The 18,036-nt window shown below is 42.5% G+C and overlaps 1 protein-coding gene across 1 annotated transcript in view; it reads right to left on the reverse strand.

Moving 5' to 3' along the window:
- Nucleotides 1-333: 333 nt before the first annotated feature.
- The window catches only part of TCP1 (t-complex 1), a 29,921-nt gene continuing 12,218 nt past the window's right edge, over nucleotides 334-18,036 (reverse strand). The window contains exons 5-12 of the mRNA XM_073557717.1: nucleotides 15,918-16,028; nucleotides 15,506-15,687; nucleotides 12,641-12,767; nucleotides 10,493-10,668; nucleotides 10,206-10,329; nucleotides 9,652-9,844; nucleotides 6,038-6,201; nucleotides 334-682 (exon numbers count right to left, since the gene is read on the reverse strand). Of these exons, the coding sequence (XP_073413818.1) occupies nucleotides 469-682; nucleotides 6,038-6,201; nucleotides 9,652-9,844; nucleotides 10,206-10,329; nucleotides 10,493-10,668; nucleotides 12,641-12,767; nucleotides 15,506-15,687; nucleotides 15,918-16,028 (1,291 nt within the window). The 3' untranslated portion in view covers nucleotides 334-468. The remainder of the gene's footprint in view (nucleotides 683-6,037; nucleotides 6,202-9,651; nucleotides 9,845-10,205; nucleotides 10,330-10,492; nucleotides 10,669-12,640; nucleotides 12,768-15,505; nucleotides 15,688-15,917; nucleotides 16,029-18,036) is intronic.

Raw genomic sequence — 18,036 nt, forward strand, 5'->3', positions numbered from 1 at the left:
GGTCTCCACTTCCCTTCATGTTGCACTTAATCTTCCCACAATGTAGGTGACTGGCATGGGCTATATGCATCCCACAAGAGGGGGCATGGTCTGCTGTCTATCGGTGGGACTGAAGAGCAGAGCAAGCTGACGCCACCCACAAAGTACATCTGGATGCTGGCACTGGCCAGATTCAGGATCTACTCTTTCATTGCATGTGCCCCAGGATTCAATAGTGAACACTGCATAAGATGCTCTCTAGTGCAAAAGCAATTAAAGGGGCTTCAGCTGGCATAAAGTGACCACCGGAGAAAATGACAATGAAGTTTCAACTGAATAATAAAAGTAGAAAAATTAACGCACACTTTACGTTTATTAAGTGTTTGGGTGATTTATTTTTGGTACAAGACCAAGAAGTGCGAGATAAACAAAGTTACTAGTTATAAATTACAGTAATACAAAAAGGAAAGCTCAGGTTTCTATGACACATTAGCCTTCAATTGATCCAGATTGCACTGCCTCATGATATTTGCCTTTATCCTCTCTACTTTCTGGATGCAATTTGATGAGATCATCAATTCGCAGGATTGTAATTGCAGCTTCTGTGGCAAACTTCAGGCTTTTTGTCTTGACAACAGTGGGTTCAAAGACCCCTGCCTGCTTGCTATCCCTCGGCTTTCCGTTCAGCAAGTCGAGACCGATCCTGGGAAAAACACCAAATTGTATAAATCAAAATCATTTTCAGACAGACATAGGTTACATCTGTAGCTCTAGTAATGAGATTTTCCATTCAATGATTGCAAGCAGAAAACGAACACCATGAGCAGTAGGTACACAAAGAACATTAGAAAACTGCATACCTTTTCATTTTATAATCAATGGACATTTTTATCCCTGCCTCCTCTCTTCATTACAATAACAACCCACCCTCCCATGCACGTCACACTGACCTGTGACGTGCAGTTGAGGCGCCGTAATCCTGCGCATGCCCAGTTATGGGTGACTTATCTGCCTTTCTATGGGCAGTGTCTTCGTTCTGCTTCTGTACATTGACTCGCTATTGCAGAAGCAGGATGAAGACACTGCCCATAGAAGGAGCCTGGAACCAATCATTAACCTAACAGATTAAAAATGCATTTCTTAACATCTAGACCACAGCTATGAAGCATACAAGACTAGATTAACAATTTTATTACCTGTATTGCTCATACTAAAAGATTAAAAGCCTCCAGGGTGTGATCCTTCAAGTTACCACGATGAGTTTTTGGTGAGATTATGATGCTGCATATTTTCTCTGCACAAAACATGCAGCGTCTTTCAGTTCTAGCAATGTGGATGAGACTTCTAGAAATCTCATTGCCTCTAATTTAACTAATAAGTGCAGAAAATCTGCAATATCAACACCACATCAATACTTGTGTGACTATCTTTAGGGTGAATTCACACACTGGATTTTGTTGAGGAAAGTTCTGCAAGTTTCCCATTCATATGAACCAAATTTCAACTGTCGAAATATCTGCAACAAAATATGCAGCGATGAAACTCACGCTCAGAAAATGTGAAGGCTGCATCAGATCAGTGACCGCAGCACTAATGTTATGCCCATGCTGGATATTAATTCCACCGGAATAGGATGCAGCAGTGCAGGTCTGGTGTGCGAGCTCCACCACCTTCTAACACTTAATAAGGGACTGTTCGCTGCTAATTAGAGTTGAGCGATACCGTCCGATACGTCAAAGTATCGTATCGGATGGTATCGGCCGATCTTTAAAAAAAGTATCGGTATCGCCGATTCCGATACCGGAAAGTCCCATTCAAGTCTATGGGACTTCCGGTATCGGAATAAGAAAAACCCTTTCCTGCCCTTGTACAGCCTCTCTGGGGTCTGTACGGGCCTTTCGGGGGGCTGTGCCGGCCTGCCAGGGGGTCTGTGCAGGCTCCGGTGGTCTGTGCCGGCCTGCCGGGGGGCTGTGCCGGCCTGCCGGTGGTCTGTGCAGGCTCCGGGGGGCTGTGCCGGCCTGCCGGGGGGCTGTGCCGGCCTGCCGGGGGGCTGTGCCGGCCTGCCGGGGGGCTCCGGGGGACTGTGCCGGCCTGCCGGTGGTCTGTGCAGGCTCCGGGGGGCTGTGCCGGCCTGCCGGGGGGCTGTGCCGGCCTGCCGGGGGGCTGTGCCGGCCTGCCGGGGGGCTGTGCCGGCCTGCCGGGGGGCTGTGCAGGCATCGTCTGATGGGACTACAAGTCCCATCGGGCGATGCCTGCTACCATGACAGTGATTGACACATTAGCCAATGATGGGACAGTAATAGTCCTATCATCCGGCTAATGTGTTGAATGTAAAAAAAAAATAAAAAAATTACATGCTACATACATACTGCATGCTACATACATACTGCATGCTACATACATACTGCATGCTACATACATACTGCATGCTACATACATACTGCATGCTACATACATACTGCATGCTACATACATACTGCATGCTACATACATACCGCATGCTACATACATACCGCATGCTACATACATACCGCATGCTACATACATACCACATATATACTACATACATACTACATGCATGCTACATGCTACATACATAACACATATATACTACATGCATGCTACATACATAGTACATGCTACATGCATGCTACATACATACTACATGCTACATACTACATATATACTACATGCATGCTACATACATACTACATACATACTACATATATACTACATGCATGCTACATACATACTACATGCTACATACATACTACATGCTACATACATACTACATGCTACATACATACTACATGCTACATACATACTACATATATACTACATGCATGCTACATGCTACATACATACTACGTATATACTACATGCATGCTACATACATACATGCTACATACATACATACTACATGCTACATACATACCACATACATACTACATGCTACATACATACCACATATATACTACATACATACTACATGCATGCTACATGCATGCTACATACATAACACATATATACTACATGCATGCTACATACATAGTACATGCTACATGCATGCTACATACATACTACATGCTACATACTACATATATACTACATGCATGCTACATACATACTACATGCTACATACATACTACATATATACTACATGCATGCTACATACATACTACATACATACTACATGCATGCTACATGCTACATACATACTACGTATATACTACATGCATGCTACATACATACTACATGCTACATACATACCACATACATACTACATGCTACATACATACCACATACATGCTACATACATACCACATACATACTACATATATATTACATATATACTACATGCATGCTACATACATACTACATGCTACATACATACTACATATATACTACATACATACTACATACATGCTACATACATACCACATACATACTACATGCATGCTACATACATACTACATATATACTACATACATACTACATGCATGCTACATGCTACATACATACTACATACATACTACATGCTACATACATTCATACATATATACTACATGCTACATACATTCATACATATATACTACATGCATGCTACATACATACTACATATATACTACATGCATGCTACATACATACTGCATGCTACATGCATGCTACATACATACTACATGCTACATACATACCACATATATACTACATACATACCACATATATACTACATACATACAACACATTCATACAATACATACATAGACATACAGTACATATAACATAGAGTAACATACTTACCAATACTTGTCACATTGTTCCCCGAAGCCATAGTCTTTTCCGGAATAAATATTAACATAACAAACCACAAAAATACTCACCCACGATCCGAAGCAGTCCACGAGTGTGTCCCACGACGATCTTGGGTAGAGAACTGCAGCATCAGCTGATGCTGCCGTTCTCTACGGGCTGCAGGAATCCAATGACGGAAGGTAGGTATCCTTCCGCACTGTATTCCTCCGCCACTTAAAAAAAAAAAAAGTCCCTAGTCTCACTTTATGCCATTGCTGTGTGGGTTTCCCACACAGCAATGGCATAAAGTGAGACTAGGGACTTTTTTTTTTTTTTAAGTGGCGGAGGAATACAGTGCGGAAGGATACCTACCTTCCGTCATTGGATTCCTGCAGCCCGTAGAGAACGGCAGCATCAGCTGATGCTGCAGTTCTCTACCCAAGATCGTCGTGGGACACACTCGTGGACTGCTTCGGATCGTGGGTGAGTATTTTTGTGGTTTGTTATGTTAATATTTATTCCGGAAAAGACAATGGCTTCGGGGAACAATGTGACAAGTATTGGTAAGTATGTTACTCTATGTTATATGTACTGTATGTCTATGTATGTATTGTATGAATGTATTGTATGAATGTATTGTATGTATGTAGTATGTATGTAGCATGCATGTAGTATATATGTAGTATGTATGTAGCATGCATGTAGTATATATGTAGTATGTATGTAGCATGCATGTAGTATATATGTAGTATGTATGTAGCATGCATGTAGTATATATGTAGTATGTATGTAGCATGCATGTAGTATATATGTAGTATGTATGTAGCATGCATGTAGTATGTATGTAGCATGCATGTAGTATGTATGTAGTATGTATGTAGCATGTAGTATGTATGTGGTATGTATGTAGCATGTAGTATGTATGTAGCATGCATGTAGCATGCATGTAGCATGCATGTAGTATACATGTAGTATGCATGTAGTATGCATGTAGTATGCATGTAGCATGCATGTAGTATGCATGTAGCATGCATGTAGTATATATGTAGTATGTAGTATGTATGTAGTATGTATGTGGTATGTATGTGGTATGTATGTAGCATGTAGTATGTATGTAGCATGCATGTAGTATGTATGTAGCATGCATGTAGTATGTATGTAGCATGCATGTAGTATGTATGTAGCATGTATGTATGTAGCATGCATGTAGCATGTATGTAGCATGTATGTAGTATGTATGTAGTATGTATGTAGTATGTATGTAGCATGCAGCATGTATGTAGCATGTATGTAGCATGTATGTAGTATGTATGTAGTATATATGTAGTATGTATGTAGCATGTAGTATGTATGTAGCATGTAGTATGTATGTAGTATTTTTTTTTTTTTAACATTTAACACATTAGCCGGATGATGGGACTACTACTGTCCCATCATTGGCTAATGTGTCAATCACTGTCATGGTAGCAGGCATCGCCAGATGGGACTTGTAGTCCCATCGGACGATGCTTGCACAGACCCCCGGACATCAGCACAGCCCCCCGGCAGGCCGGCACAGCCCCCCGGCAGGCCGGTACAGACCCCCACAGGGTGCACAGACCACCGGCAGGCCGGTACAGACCCCCACAGGGTGCACAGACCACCGGCAGGCCGGCACAGCCCCCCGGCAGGCCGGTACAGACCCCCACAGGGTGCACAGACCACCGGCAGGCCGGCACAGCCCCCCGGCAGGCCGGTACAGACCCCGGGCAGTCCACACAGCCCCCCGGCAGGCCCGAAATGACGGCGCATCATGATGCGCACACACCGCGCATCATGATGACGTCAGGCTGTCAATCAACTGAACTTCCGATTCCGAATTCCGATATTGAAAAAATATCGGAAGTCGGTATCGGAATTCCGATACAGCAAGTATCGGCCGATACCCGATACTTGCGGTATCGGAATGCTCAACACTACTGCTAATATTTTACTATAGTAACAACTTATGGGCCAAAGACCCAGGTGGAGGGAAAACCTGTCCAAAACAGGTTTTGCTGCTGAACAGCAATTCATTTCACACCTAAAAGCCTATAAAACTGAGGAATACACACATGTAGAAACCCAAGTTGAAGTACATCGAACTGTGCCTATGATCCTGCAACTTAAGAAAAAATAAATCACATGCTTAGCTGGTGATAAGATAGGTCTCAGCTTTACTTACTAGGGGTACATTAAAAATCACAGATGCACAGAACAAATTAAAGCAACGAGTTTAGATCCTTACCACTTCAGATTTTTGCGCTCTGGGTTGACTTGAGCCTCATTATGGAAAGCTCGCAGCTTTGCAACCAGGTCAGTAGAGTCTTGTGCAGCATTCACAGCAAGGGTTTTTGGAATAACCAGAAGTGTTCTTGCAAACTCTGCAATTGCTAGTTGTTCCCTAGAGCCCTGAAAGCAGAATAAATCAACAACTTTCATCAAAAGTGTGGCAAAGGAGCAGGGAGTACTTTACTGATGGGCGAGCGGGCACGCCACTTGAGTGAGAATTGGGGTGAACTGGTACGCATCGAGTATTGTGGGTACTTGAGAGCCACGCTTGAGTCCCACATGGCATGTTTCAACAGTCAATAAACATGTGGGGATTGCTTGTGTATGGTAGCCATTCCCTGCATGGTTTTTGGCTAACAGCCATGCAACATGTGGGGCCTTGAGTGTGGCGCTCGAGCTCCTATGATACACGATGAGTATCCCCCCCAACATCCCAATGCTCACCCAAGCTCGCTCGTGACTAGTAGGTAGTAGAGGGGTTCAGGCGTATGAAAGACATAGTCCCTGAAATACTCTGCATTTCAGTTCCGGCACACCCCAACAGTACTTACTGTGCTCCATTGGCTCCCAAATCACTGGCCTCACATGACTGTGATGGGCTGCAGTGGTCAGGTAGGTAATCAGGAATGTCAGTACAACAGGAAACAGACCGGCAGAAAGTGGCATCACTGGAAGGCATCTTACTTTATGACACCCATTCATGGCCCAATTTTGAACTTATGTAGTTTAAGTAGCTTGCTGCCTACAGTTACACAGATTTTTGCTGTCGGTATTTCCATGGTTTTAGCTATACAAGTATGTGGGCTTGTATTTTTGAAATTTTATGAGATAAGAAAACTATTTTCTGTCTTTCTTGCCAAGTACACAGCATGCTCTGAGTACAGATATATTGAATTCGTGATTATATTTAATAAATCTACTGATCACTGGCTTCATATTCAGAACCTGTACAATTTAAACCTGGTGGTGGGACCAAGTAAAAAAAAAAAATTACCTAACATTTATATCAGGCATTTTACATTTTGCCAATTTTTTAAAGTTAAAAAAAGTCATTTAGTCTTTCTTATCAAAACCCCAGGGACATGGGCAACAGTAGTCTGGCTCTCACTCACTGACTTCTTCAGCATTTTCAAAGCATGCTCTGATCGGAGCAAGTATCATTGTGAAGGGAAGGGCAGGATTTGAGCCGTGACATTTAATGGTGGTCAATGGATATCTATAAAATATAAAGTTGTTAATTTTCATTGCAATCTATTTCTCGGTCGCTTCATTGAGGGACACAGGAAACCATGAGTATACCTTACTACACCATGCAGCCAAAAGATATTTTAAGAAAAAGTGTCAGCTCCTCCTCACCAGGTTGCATCCGCCTACTGGTAGAGGCACTCAGGTTTAGCTTAATGTCAAGTAGGAGACAGACACTGATCTAGAGTGCCATACCGGTGTCTGAATATGGTGTTTATAATTTTTACTAATCTTGCTTTCAATTGATTGTCCTCCACTTGGACAAGGTGGTTTTACATCTGTTATTCTCGTCCTCATTGTGAAAAGAAACTACATTGGGAAGGAAATTGTACACCTTCATTCTGTCCGTCCTTTCATCCAGAGGAGCAATCCTTACACAATTTGTATTTAGTCATGGACATGTGTCATTACTTGTGACAGTGGTATTTAGACATTCAGATTCTGTCTGTCATTCCAGGAGGACCTCGTTGAGAACGCTAAGCTAGCTGGATTTGTTTGGCCATTTCGAAAGCCTAAAGAGACAAGGACAAAGTACACCACCGCTGGGAGATAAAGAAGCACTCATCTAAGTTTTAATTCTCTTAATATAACGCAATCATATTATATATCACTGTGTACTTATAATTGCTCATTTTGCCTTTCTACCCAGTTATTCTCTGTTCTCTACTTTATGAAGAAACAGGAAGTCTCTTGTCCCTGCCTTTATTATCCCCCTCTTCAACACCTGACTGACTCCACCCCCTACCACTTTTGCAGTGACTCAAATTGTGCAGACGAATTTGACCTTTTTCTACATTGGGCTTAAAAGGATCCTGCTGGTCAATTTTTAATCACATGATATCATACATCTAATGGAGAAAGAATAACTAGCTGGGTAGAAAGGTAAAATGAGCAATTTTAAGTACACAGTGCTATATAATATGATGACTGCAATACGTTAAAAGGAGAAAAAACTTTGATGGGAGGAGGAGGGCTTCTCTAAGGCTCACTCCACTCTAGTGGAGGACACCTCCTGGGCTTGTTAGCCATCAGGCTTTTGTTCTACCGCTCTGCAAGGCCGCTTACCTGGTCTGCCGTCCACACTTGCTCAAAGTTTTAAAAAGTTTACACATGCACCTCAGCAGATGCGAGCCTGGCCAGAAAGGTATGATTTGCCCTATTCATTTTAAGGCTTTCCCATCCTTGGGACAGATTCAGGACTTCCTATAGTTTACGGTGTCCTCCAACAAAGTGTTCAAATTGTCATCACTTGGATGTGCGTTATGTTTCTTTATGTGTCTTTTCCTACTGCTTTCTCACTAATGGAGTAGATTGGTGCCTGTAGGCGGTTGTCTCCTGCTGAGGAGGAGCTGACTTTTTATTTTAGTGTATTAGTGCCATCCTCCACATTGGCAGCAGCATACAACCATGGTTTCCTGTGTCCCCCCCCAATGAAGCCTACGAGAAACTGATTTCACATTATATACCAAAAATACTACTTTTTAAGTATATGGAGACTTCTCTGTACAAGAATTATTATAAAAAAATAAAAAAAATACTTTCAACATGGAAAATTAAGCTTTTGAAATTGGGTTTATAATGAAGCATTAACTTTATTGCCTTCACCATCTTTGGTTTTTCTGTATTTTGCTCCCCTTCTTCCCAGAGCCATAACTTTTTTTTTGTACTTTTCTGTCAATATGAGGGCTTGTTTTTTTGTGGGATGAGTTGTACTTTTGAACAACACCATGGAATTTACCAGATAGTGTATTGTGGTGAAACTGCAGAAAAAGTGCAATTCTATACTGGCTTTCCGTTTGTTTCTTATGTTCACTACATGCTAAAACTGATCTGACATTATGATTCTCCAGGTCATTCCCACTTTTTGTAATCTGGGGCTGAGAAAGGGCTTATTTTTTCGCAAGTCGACTCGACGTTTTTATGGATACCATTTTGAGATAGATATGATGTTTATAGCCTGTTATTTGTTTTATCTCAATGTTGAGATGAACAAAAAAAAATAAAATAATAATTTTGTTTTAATTTATAGGATTATTTTTAAATCGGGTGTTTGAGCACGGCGATACCACACGCATATTTTTTTCTTTGTTTTAATTTTAATGAGATGAAATGCTACGCGTAGCAAAAATGCTCATCTGCTACGAGTGCCAGCCACCCATGACTGTTCGGGTCACATGACAGCTGATCAGATCATCTGTCATGTGCCCGAAAAAGGTTTGGGCACCAAAGAGGGGGGAGGCGACCTATGATATATCTAAGTCAAAAAGAGGTTAAAAACAAGCTAAAATAAAAACTAATTTGTTTTCTATAAAGCTATATCCTTACCATGCTAGTAGCATAGTTCTCAAGATAAATGGAAAGTGCAGCTTCCACAGCGCCTCCTCCCGGCACAACAGATTTTGATTCTAAAACTCTCTTCACTACACAAAGGGCATCATGGACAGATCGCTCCATCTCATCACACATGAAGTCGTTGGCACCGCGAAGAATGATGGACGCACATGTTCGAGCCTTTGTACTGTAAGAATTATACAATATATTTTATGAACAAATGAAAGGGCACTACTATACCTTAGTTATATCTTCAGGTTTCCCCAAAAGCGGATTGAGTCTTGATGCAAGTATAGAAAATATACCCAGTACACTAGTTCTGCAATGATTTTAAGATTATACAGTCTCCACATTATAGATTAACGAACCTGAACAAGCTAAGCCTTTACTCAGATTTATTTATACAGAACAATGTTCAAATTCTCCTCTGCAATAAAAAAAACAAACAAAAAAAAAAAACCCACTATCACCAAAAAGCCTTGTAACTATGCTTAGCATGGCAACAAAGAAATGGGAATGAATCTTACATCAATTTAAAGAACACTTACTTTTTAACAAGAATCAGCTCATCGTCACATACTCTCTCTTGAACAACCTCTTCAGCTTGTCCCAACATGGATGCCTCAAAGCTTTCTTCGCCCTCGAGATTTGCAAGAGTTGAACAGACAATAGCTGTTGATTGGAAGTATACAAGAGTCAGAACAGGAAGCATGAAAAATAGCAATTAAAGTTACTTGATAAAACCCAAGATCCATTCTTTCACTAACATGTTAATTCAGTATATGCTATGGCTGGCTTTAGTTAAAACGAGAAAATGATAAGAGAAATCACTCACCGCCAGTAGCTTTAGCAATGCGTTTCAAATCCTTTTTCAGTACTCTTCGTACAGCCATTGCACCCGCATCAACAAAATACTTGAGACACATGTCATCAATTCCACCAGTAGTGAGGATGACATTAGCCCCAGTTGCCAAAATTTTCTGGATACGCTCTTTGGTAATATCAGATTCCCTAGAACAAAAACATTAAAAATGTTTTCCACTTTTATAGTATTTTTTATTTTGAAGATAAAATAGGCCTATTAAAGCTACTTACACACGACAAAGTCTCATGTACCAATAACCCCTTTCCGACATCAGGCGTAATAGAACGCTGATGTCGGACTCCCTTTTTTTGATGTGGGCTCCGGCACTTTGAACAGCTGACATGTGCCTGAACAGCCGCGGTCCACCCGTGCCTATTAACCCGTTAAATGACGCTGACAAACTGACAGCGGAATTTAACGAACATGGTGAGAAAATAAAAAAAAAAACTAAAAAAAAAAACTGATTGCACTTGATTTTGAAATTTCACCGCACTTGGAATTTTTTTCCAGTACACACCATGGTAAAATCAATGGTGTCGTTCAAAAGTACAACTCGTTCAGGAAAAAACAAGCCCACACATGGCCATATTGACTGAAAAATAAAAAGTTACGGCTCTGGGAAGAAAGGGAGCAAAAAAAAAAAAAAATTAAGACGCAAAACAATTTTTTTTTTTAAAAGGTTTTTCTTTTTATTTTAACTTTTGGTATGCTTCAATAGTCTCCATGGGAGCCTAAAAGCTGCCACAACTCAATTGGCTCTGATACATACAGGCGATGATAACATCACCTCTATGTAGTAGAATTACTCACTTGCTATGAGCGCCGGCTGCCGGATGATGCTCACAGCAAGCCGGTTGTCATGTCTACGAACCGGTGACCCGCGATCACTGATGAGTGGATTTCTGGCCAGATGGCTGGAAGCGCGCGATAAATGCCGCTATACGTGTTTGACAGCGGCATTTAACAGGTTAATAGCCATGGGTGGTTCACGATTCCGGACACATGTCAGCTGTTCAAAACAGCAGACATGTTCCAGGAAAGATATGGGCTCACCGCCGGAGTCCACATCAAAGGGAGGGAGTCCAACGTCGGTGTACCATTACGCCTGACGTCGGAAAGGGTTTAAAGGGAACCTGTCATCAGTTTTGGCCCATATAAGTTACGGACGTCACCTTTCAGAGCTGATATACAGCATTCTATAATGCTGTATATTGGCCCCCAACCCAATCTGTAAGAGTAGAAAATTTATACTCAACTGTGGGCGGTCCGGTCCGAGGGGTGTCACTGGTCCTGGTCCAGCGCCTCCCAACTTCATACGATTGCCATCCTCCTGCTTGCTTCGTGTCACTCTCCTGCACAGGCGTACTTCTCTGCCCTGTTGAGGGCAGAGCAAAGTACTGCAGTGCACAAGCGCTGGGAAAGGTCACAGAGGCCCAGTGCCTGCAAACTGCAGTACTTTGCTCTGCCCTCAACAGGGCAGAGAAATACGCCGCCTGCGCAGGAGCACCATGCCGAGCAGACTGTGTGGATGACGCAGGGACACGTCACCCACACGAAGCAAGCAGGAGGGCAGATCGCATGAAGATGGGAGGTGCTGGACCAGCGACACGTCTCAGACCGGACCGCCCCACAGGAGAGTATAATAAAAGTTATTTTTCAGCTCTTCCAGGTTGGGTTGGGGGCAGATATACAGCATTACAAAATGCTGTATATCAGCCCTGAAATGTGATGGCTTTTATCTGCCTAAACTGATGACAGGTTCACTTTAATTCTTATTTCTTTCTGGAGGGAAGAAACAATATATGCAGCCTGCATGCACAGAATGGGATTGTAGGGAGAAACAGGAATTAGAATTGTAACTAATGTTATGATCTATTTTACTATTGGATTAAACAATGCTGTAGGGAAACTATTTTGTCTTTTTTAAAGGAACAGCTGAGAATCTTAAACACTTTCACTTTATAATTTACTTTACAGGTACAGCTGCTTACACCCCAAACAATGAATGGAAGCAAATATTGAAGATGTACATTACCTCAAAATATGGATTTCAAAGCATAAATAAAACCCACAAGTGAAGGCAAATATGCACTTAAGCAGCTGATATACATACGGTACCTCTGCCTGATCTGGTCCAGCTTGGATGGGTCTGAAATAATCACTTGTACTCCAAGCTTCATTTTAGTTTTCTGCAGACTGAAGTCCAGGCAAGCAATCTTTGCGTTAGTGATCCTCTTATTCATTCCTTGAATCAGAGAAACAAGTTTTTTCAGGCTAAAACCACATTGTCATATTCAGCCAAGTAGCAGTGTTATTAACCTCGGTTTCAAAATTCAAAGCTATAAAGTTCTGTAAAGACATCTCCAGAAACAGCACAGGTCAAATATCAGTACATTACATGTCAAGATCCAGACAGGGATCCTAAAAGAAAATCTGTCACTGTGTAATTGAAGTCCAATCTGCAGGTAAATGTTACAGAGCGGGGAAGGGGGGAGAAAGTAGATTGAAATACACAGTTATGTGAGAAAAGAATCTGTATAACCGATGTGTTCATCAGTTATAGCTGCCAGTCGCAGATAGCACAGCCCACTGGACCCAAAATCCACGAAAATGATGATGAAAAGTCATACTTAATCTTTTCTCACAAAATATATCAGTCTGCTCAGCTTCTCATGGTGCCTGCAGATCTGACTATACTTTCATCTTGACAAGTTCTCTTTAAAAGGAGCTGGTCAGATGGTTTCATCCATTTAAACAGTGTTTATACTTGACCCAACCATGTTTTCAAACATGCTACTGCAACTCCACCACAACTGCACCACCCCATATCCCCTCTACTTTCTCTCGCGCATCCCCTCTAGATTTCTCTCGCGCATCACCCCTACTCTGGAACTCTCTACCACAACATATCAGACTCTCACCTACCATCGAAACCTTCAAAAAGAGCCTGAAGACCCACCTCTTCCGACAAGCCTATAACCTGCAGTAACCACCGATCGACCAAACCGCTGCACGACCAGCTCTACCCTCGCCTACTGTATTATCACCCATCCCTTGAAGATTGTGAGCCCTCGTGGGCAGGGTCATCTCTCCTCCTGTACCAGTTATGACTTGTATTGTTTAAGATTATTGTACTTGTTTTTATGTATACCCCCCTCACATGTAAAGCGCCATGGAATAAATGGCGCTATAACAATAAATAATAATAATAATACTTTCTAACCCAATCTAAACAAGACAGCCTGGGTCATTTCTGTCCAGTCGCTACACCGATATCACCACCACCTTGTGCCAGTCATTGCACTGGTTACCCATCAGCTACAGTAAAAAGTTCTCACAACCACAAAGATCTCCACAATTCTGCACCACCATACATCTACACACATCTGCTCTCCGTTCTCCAACTGATCCAAGATTAACATCCTCCACAATATGAACCTCCCATTTACATTTTTTTTTGGAATGCACTACACCAGGCAATCAGATAAATACCTAGCCCTTGCTTTAAAAACACATCTTTTTAGACAGGCCAATCAGTTAACTTCACTGATCTACCCCTTTCCTGTTCCCACTTTCTAAAGTTTCCTGAGAATCTGGTCTCTTTATTCATCTGTTTCCACATCCTCCATGCACCCATTTTACTTGGTAACAGTACCTGGATATTGGCTGATTACAGGATCATGCAGCTTTAGGTCATAACCCATATTTATTATAATGATTCATGAGCAAAGAAAGGAGGATGGCACTCACCGATTCATAAAATCCAATGTTTACTTCAAACTTTAAAACATCTTCGGCAGGACATTGGGAAGCGGATTGTGAGGATGACTGCTTGACCCGTAGAAGCGCAAATGCGTGAAACAGCCGTTATCCTCACACTCCGCTTCCCACTGTCCTGCCGAGGATGTTTTAAGTTTGAAATTAATGTTGATTTCATGGACCGTTGAGTGCCACCCTCCTTTCTTTGCTCATGGACTATTAGTGCTGGTTATTGTCTGAGTAAGCACCCGAGAGTCTGGAAAGATACACCTGCAGTGCCCCGACTTCTTCACTGTGCAATCTGTGTCTAAGGTGCTACGACCGTGCACATCGCTGTTTTTGCTTGTGTGTATTTATAATGATGACTGCACCATACATGACAAGCTCTTTTAGAATATTGAGTACCTCCCCCCTTACATTTCCTTGGAGAATGCAAGCTTGCGAGCAGCTCACTCCTACTATAACTGTTGAACATCTTTATTGTCTGGACATGTAAGCGCTTAATTTATACTGCTGGGGAACATACTGGCACAATATAAATAAAATGAATATTAATGTGTAAAAGTGTAACCAAGCCTCTACTACAACAACTGTTTGGAAATTACACCGACTAGAAGGCATAAGAAGATATTTATGTCGAATAGCAATGGAAGCATTTATATGTGACAATGTCCAGTACATTTGGCAAAATAAACAAATGTGCCACTTAATCATATTAGATCCTAATTCTTACCCTGAAAGATGATCTTCGGTGCAAACTTATTTCATTCATCCTTTACGGAACACTGCCACTGACGGAGGGGCATGTGACCTGACAACCATCAGCAGCACCTGATGAAAACCACTGCGTATTGGAAATTAGCATATCTGCATTGGTTTTTTTTGTTTTTCAGTTGGGCCACATACCCCTCCATGAGCGTCCATGTTAGGGGACAGACAGAAGGCAGGATTTCTCATGTGGGGACTGCATTTGAATTCTCGCAGTGACCGTCTGCTCTCCTGACCCGAGCATGACAGCTGCATAGAAATACATCATGCTGTCAAGGTCTAGTCAGGAAAGGTGCCATGCCAGTCCGTGAACTGCGGGGCAATACTAACAAAAGAAATATGACAGTGTCAGCCCACTTAAGGACAGGATTGCAATGCAAAACACCAACAGCATTTCTCCATCCAGAGTCCACACATCTCCACTAAACATATGATGCATGAAAACGAGTTAGTCACCTTGTGAGCCCACAGTGCAGTTCAGTGCATACCCATTAACAAGAATGCTCTCTTTCTGGCTCCGACCATGAGCTTTAAGCACATTAATGGAGTTAATTGGGTAACGGGCTTGACCCTTTGGATCCACATATTTCACAGCAATTGCAGCATCGACAACCATAGAAGCAAAGAAATCGCTATCACTGAGCAAACTATCAAGGAAAAAAATACTGATCGGGCAATGATTGTATTATAGGAGCTGAAATCCTAAAGCATGCAGCAATGTCAACTGACGACGATAACTTCCTATAGATGACCAAGTGGCTAAATCACTTGTCAGAAAGAATTATCTGACTATAATCAGCTGCTCAGAATGACTGCCATAGTGCCAGCATTGTCTGTGATTGTACCCTGAAAACATGGCAAAGGATACACTCCAATAATTTTAGAAGACATAGAAGTCTTAGCGGCATTAAGAAGACAGTCCTTCCCGAGCTCATCCGTGTGAATTGTGAGGTTTTCATTGATGTATCTAACAGCTTCTCTACAAGAGAAAGAAAAAAATAAATACATTTCTAAAACGAGCAAGAATTGTAACACATTGGTTGTATATAATTAAGACGTTCATAGACACGCATATGGGAAGGTAGGCTGAGGGACCCCTGCACATATATACAGACACACAGTCATGGCTGAAAGTGCTGTCACCTTTGAAATTGTCCCAGAAAATTATTGAAATTACACGTTTAGTTATACACTTGTTTATTTCCTTTGTGTATTGGAACAAAACAAAACCCACCAGAAAAAAGGCAAATTGAATATCACTTCACACACAACCCCAAAAATGGGCTGGACAAAATGTTGGCACCTTTCCAAAATTGTGGGTAAACAACTTTGTTTCAAGCATGTGATGCTAGTTTAAATTCTTCTGTGGCAATTAGAAAATCACACCTGAAACAAGATAAAAAGGGGATAGTGCAATACTAAAGGGGGTTTTACACATAGCAATATCGCTAGCAATATTGCTAGCGATATCGTTATGTGTGATACTTGCCTCCGACCGGCTCCCCCGTTGTCCATCGCTGATCGCGCGAGATCGGCCGGCTCCATTTCTCGTCGGGCGCTTCCTGCTGGCGCCGACGAGCGACACGTGGATGCGGGCGGGAAGACGTCAGGATCGCCGCACCGTGTCTGAAAGGTAAGTATCGTCCGCTGTATCGCTGCGGCATCGCTGTGAGACTTGCCTGTGTGGCAGTTCACTAGCGATCATTTAGCGATGCACCAGCGATCCTGCCCGCGTCATATCGTGGTCGGGATCGCTGGTGCATCGCTAAATGTAAAAGGGCCTTAAGGCCGGGGTCACACTGCGTTTAAGGCAGTCCATTAACGCCGCCATTGACGGGCGCATCGCGATGCATGCCGTAAAGCGGCACGCGTTCGCGATGTGCCGTCATTCGCTGACGGAGCCTCGGACACAGGCTGCAGCGTCTGGGGCTCAGTCACCGCTAGCGCAGATGAATCATCTGCGCTAGCGGGTATAGCATAACGCGATCGCTATGCGTTGAACGGGCTGCTAAAACGTTATGTAAACCTAGCCTTAGGGTCCCGTTTCACTTAGCGACGCACGAGTGATCCCGACAACGATACGACCTGGTAAGTTTCGCTGGTGTGTCGCTAAATGGTCGCTAGTAAGCTGCCAAACAGGCAGATCTCTTCAGCGACGCAGCAACGATCCTCGGCGGTCGTTGGTACCTTGCCACACAGCAGCTTTTCTGAAGGATTTCAGCCTGCGTCCCCGAGTTCTGCGTCGCCAACAAGGTCGCTCGTCGGGTCAAACAATATGTGTTTTATCTACATTATATAGGGTATATTCATCTCTGCCAAGGTTGGAGTTAGAGGACTGTGGCAATTTAACCACTTAGATGCTGCAGGCAACTGGAACAAAAGAATTTAACAACACCCCTCAATTCAGCAACTGCAGATGTGTGGTCATGGCAACAATGGGGCCATCTTTGTGCTCCAAAGAAACCCTGTGATATGTCATTGAGGTGAGCAGTAAGGATCCAACAGGCGGTCCCTAGTGTGTTACTAGGCAGTGCTCCACTAGACGGAAAGGAGTGAAGCGCAGCATTTTTAAAAGTAACTCTCCATAACACCAATACTATACTAGTAATTTAGAAGCAAAAAAGTTTAGAACAGCATTACCATATAATACAACGACATGCCCCTGGTTAGTTACCTTCATCATACTGACAGGTTCCCTTTTAAATGAAGTTTTTGCAATGCAAGCTGAATATAGCATGCTGTAAGGGTTAAAACACAGATTACAACAATGCCTCTCTTATCAAGCTTTGTGGTTTATTTTCAGTGATAGTGTGAAGCACCCCTAAAACAAAACGAGATCGCTGGTGCGTCACAGATTTTGTGACGCAACATGACCTCGCCAGCGATCTTGTTACATGTGACACTTAGCAGCGACCAGGCCCCCGTGCGATGTCGCTGATCATGCTCGAATGTCCTGGGACATTTTTTGACCGCTGGTGTCCCGCTGA

The sequence above is a fragment of the Dendrobates tinctorius genome, unplaced genomic scaffold (assembly GCF_039654945.1).
Source record: "Dendrobates tinctorius isolate UK_male_01 unplaced genomic scaffold, ASM3965494v1 ptg000250l, whole genome shotgun sequence".
NCBI classification, from domain to species: Eukaryota; Metazoa; Chordata; class Amphibia; order Anura; family Dendrobatidae; genus Dendrobates; species Dendrobates tinctorius.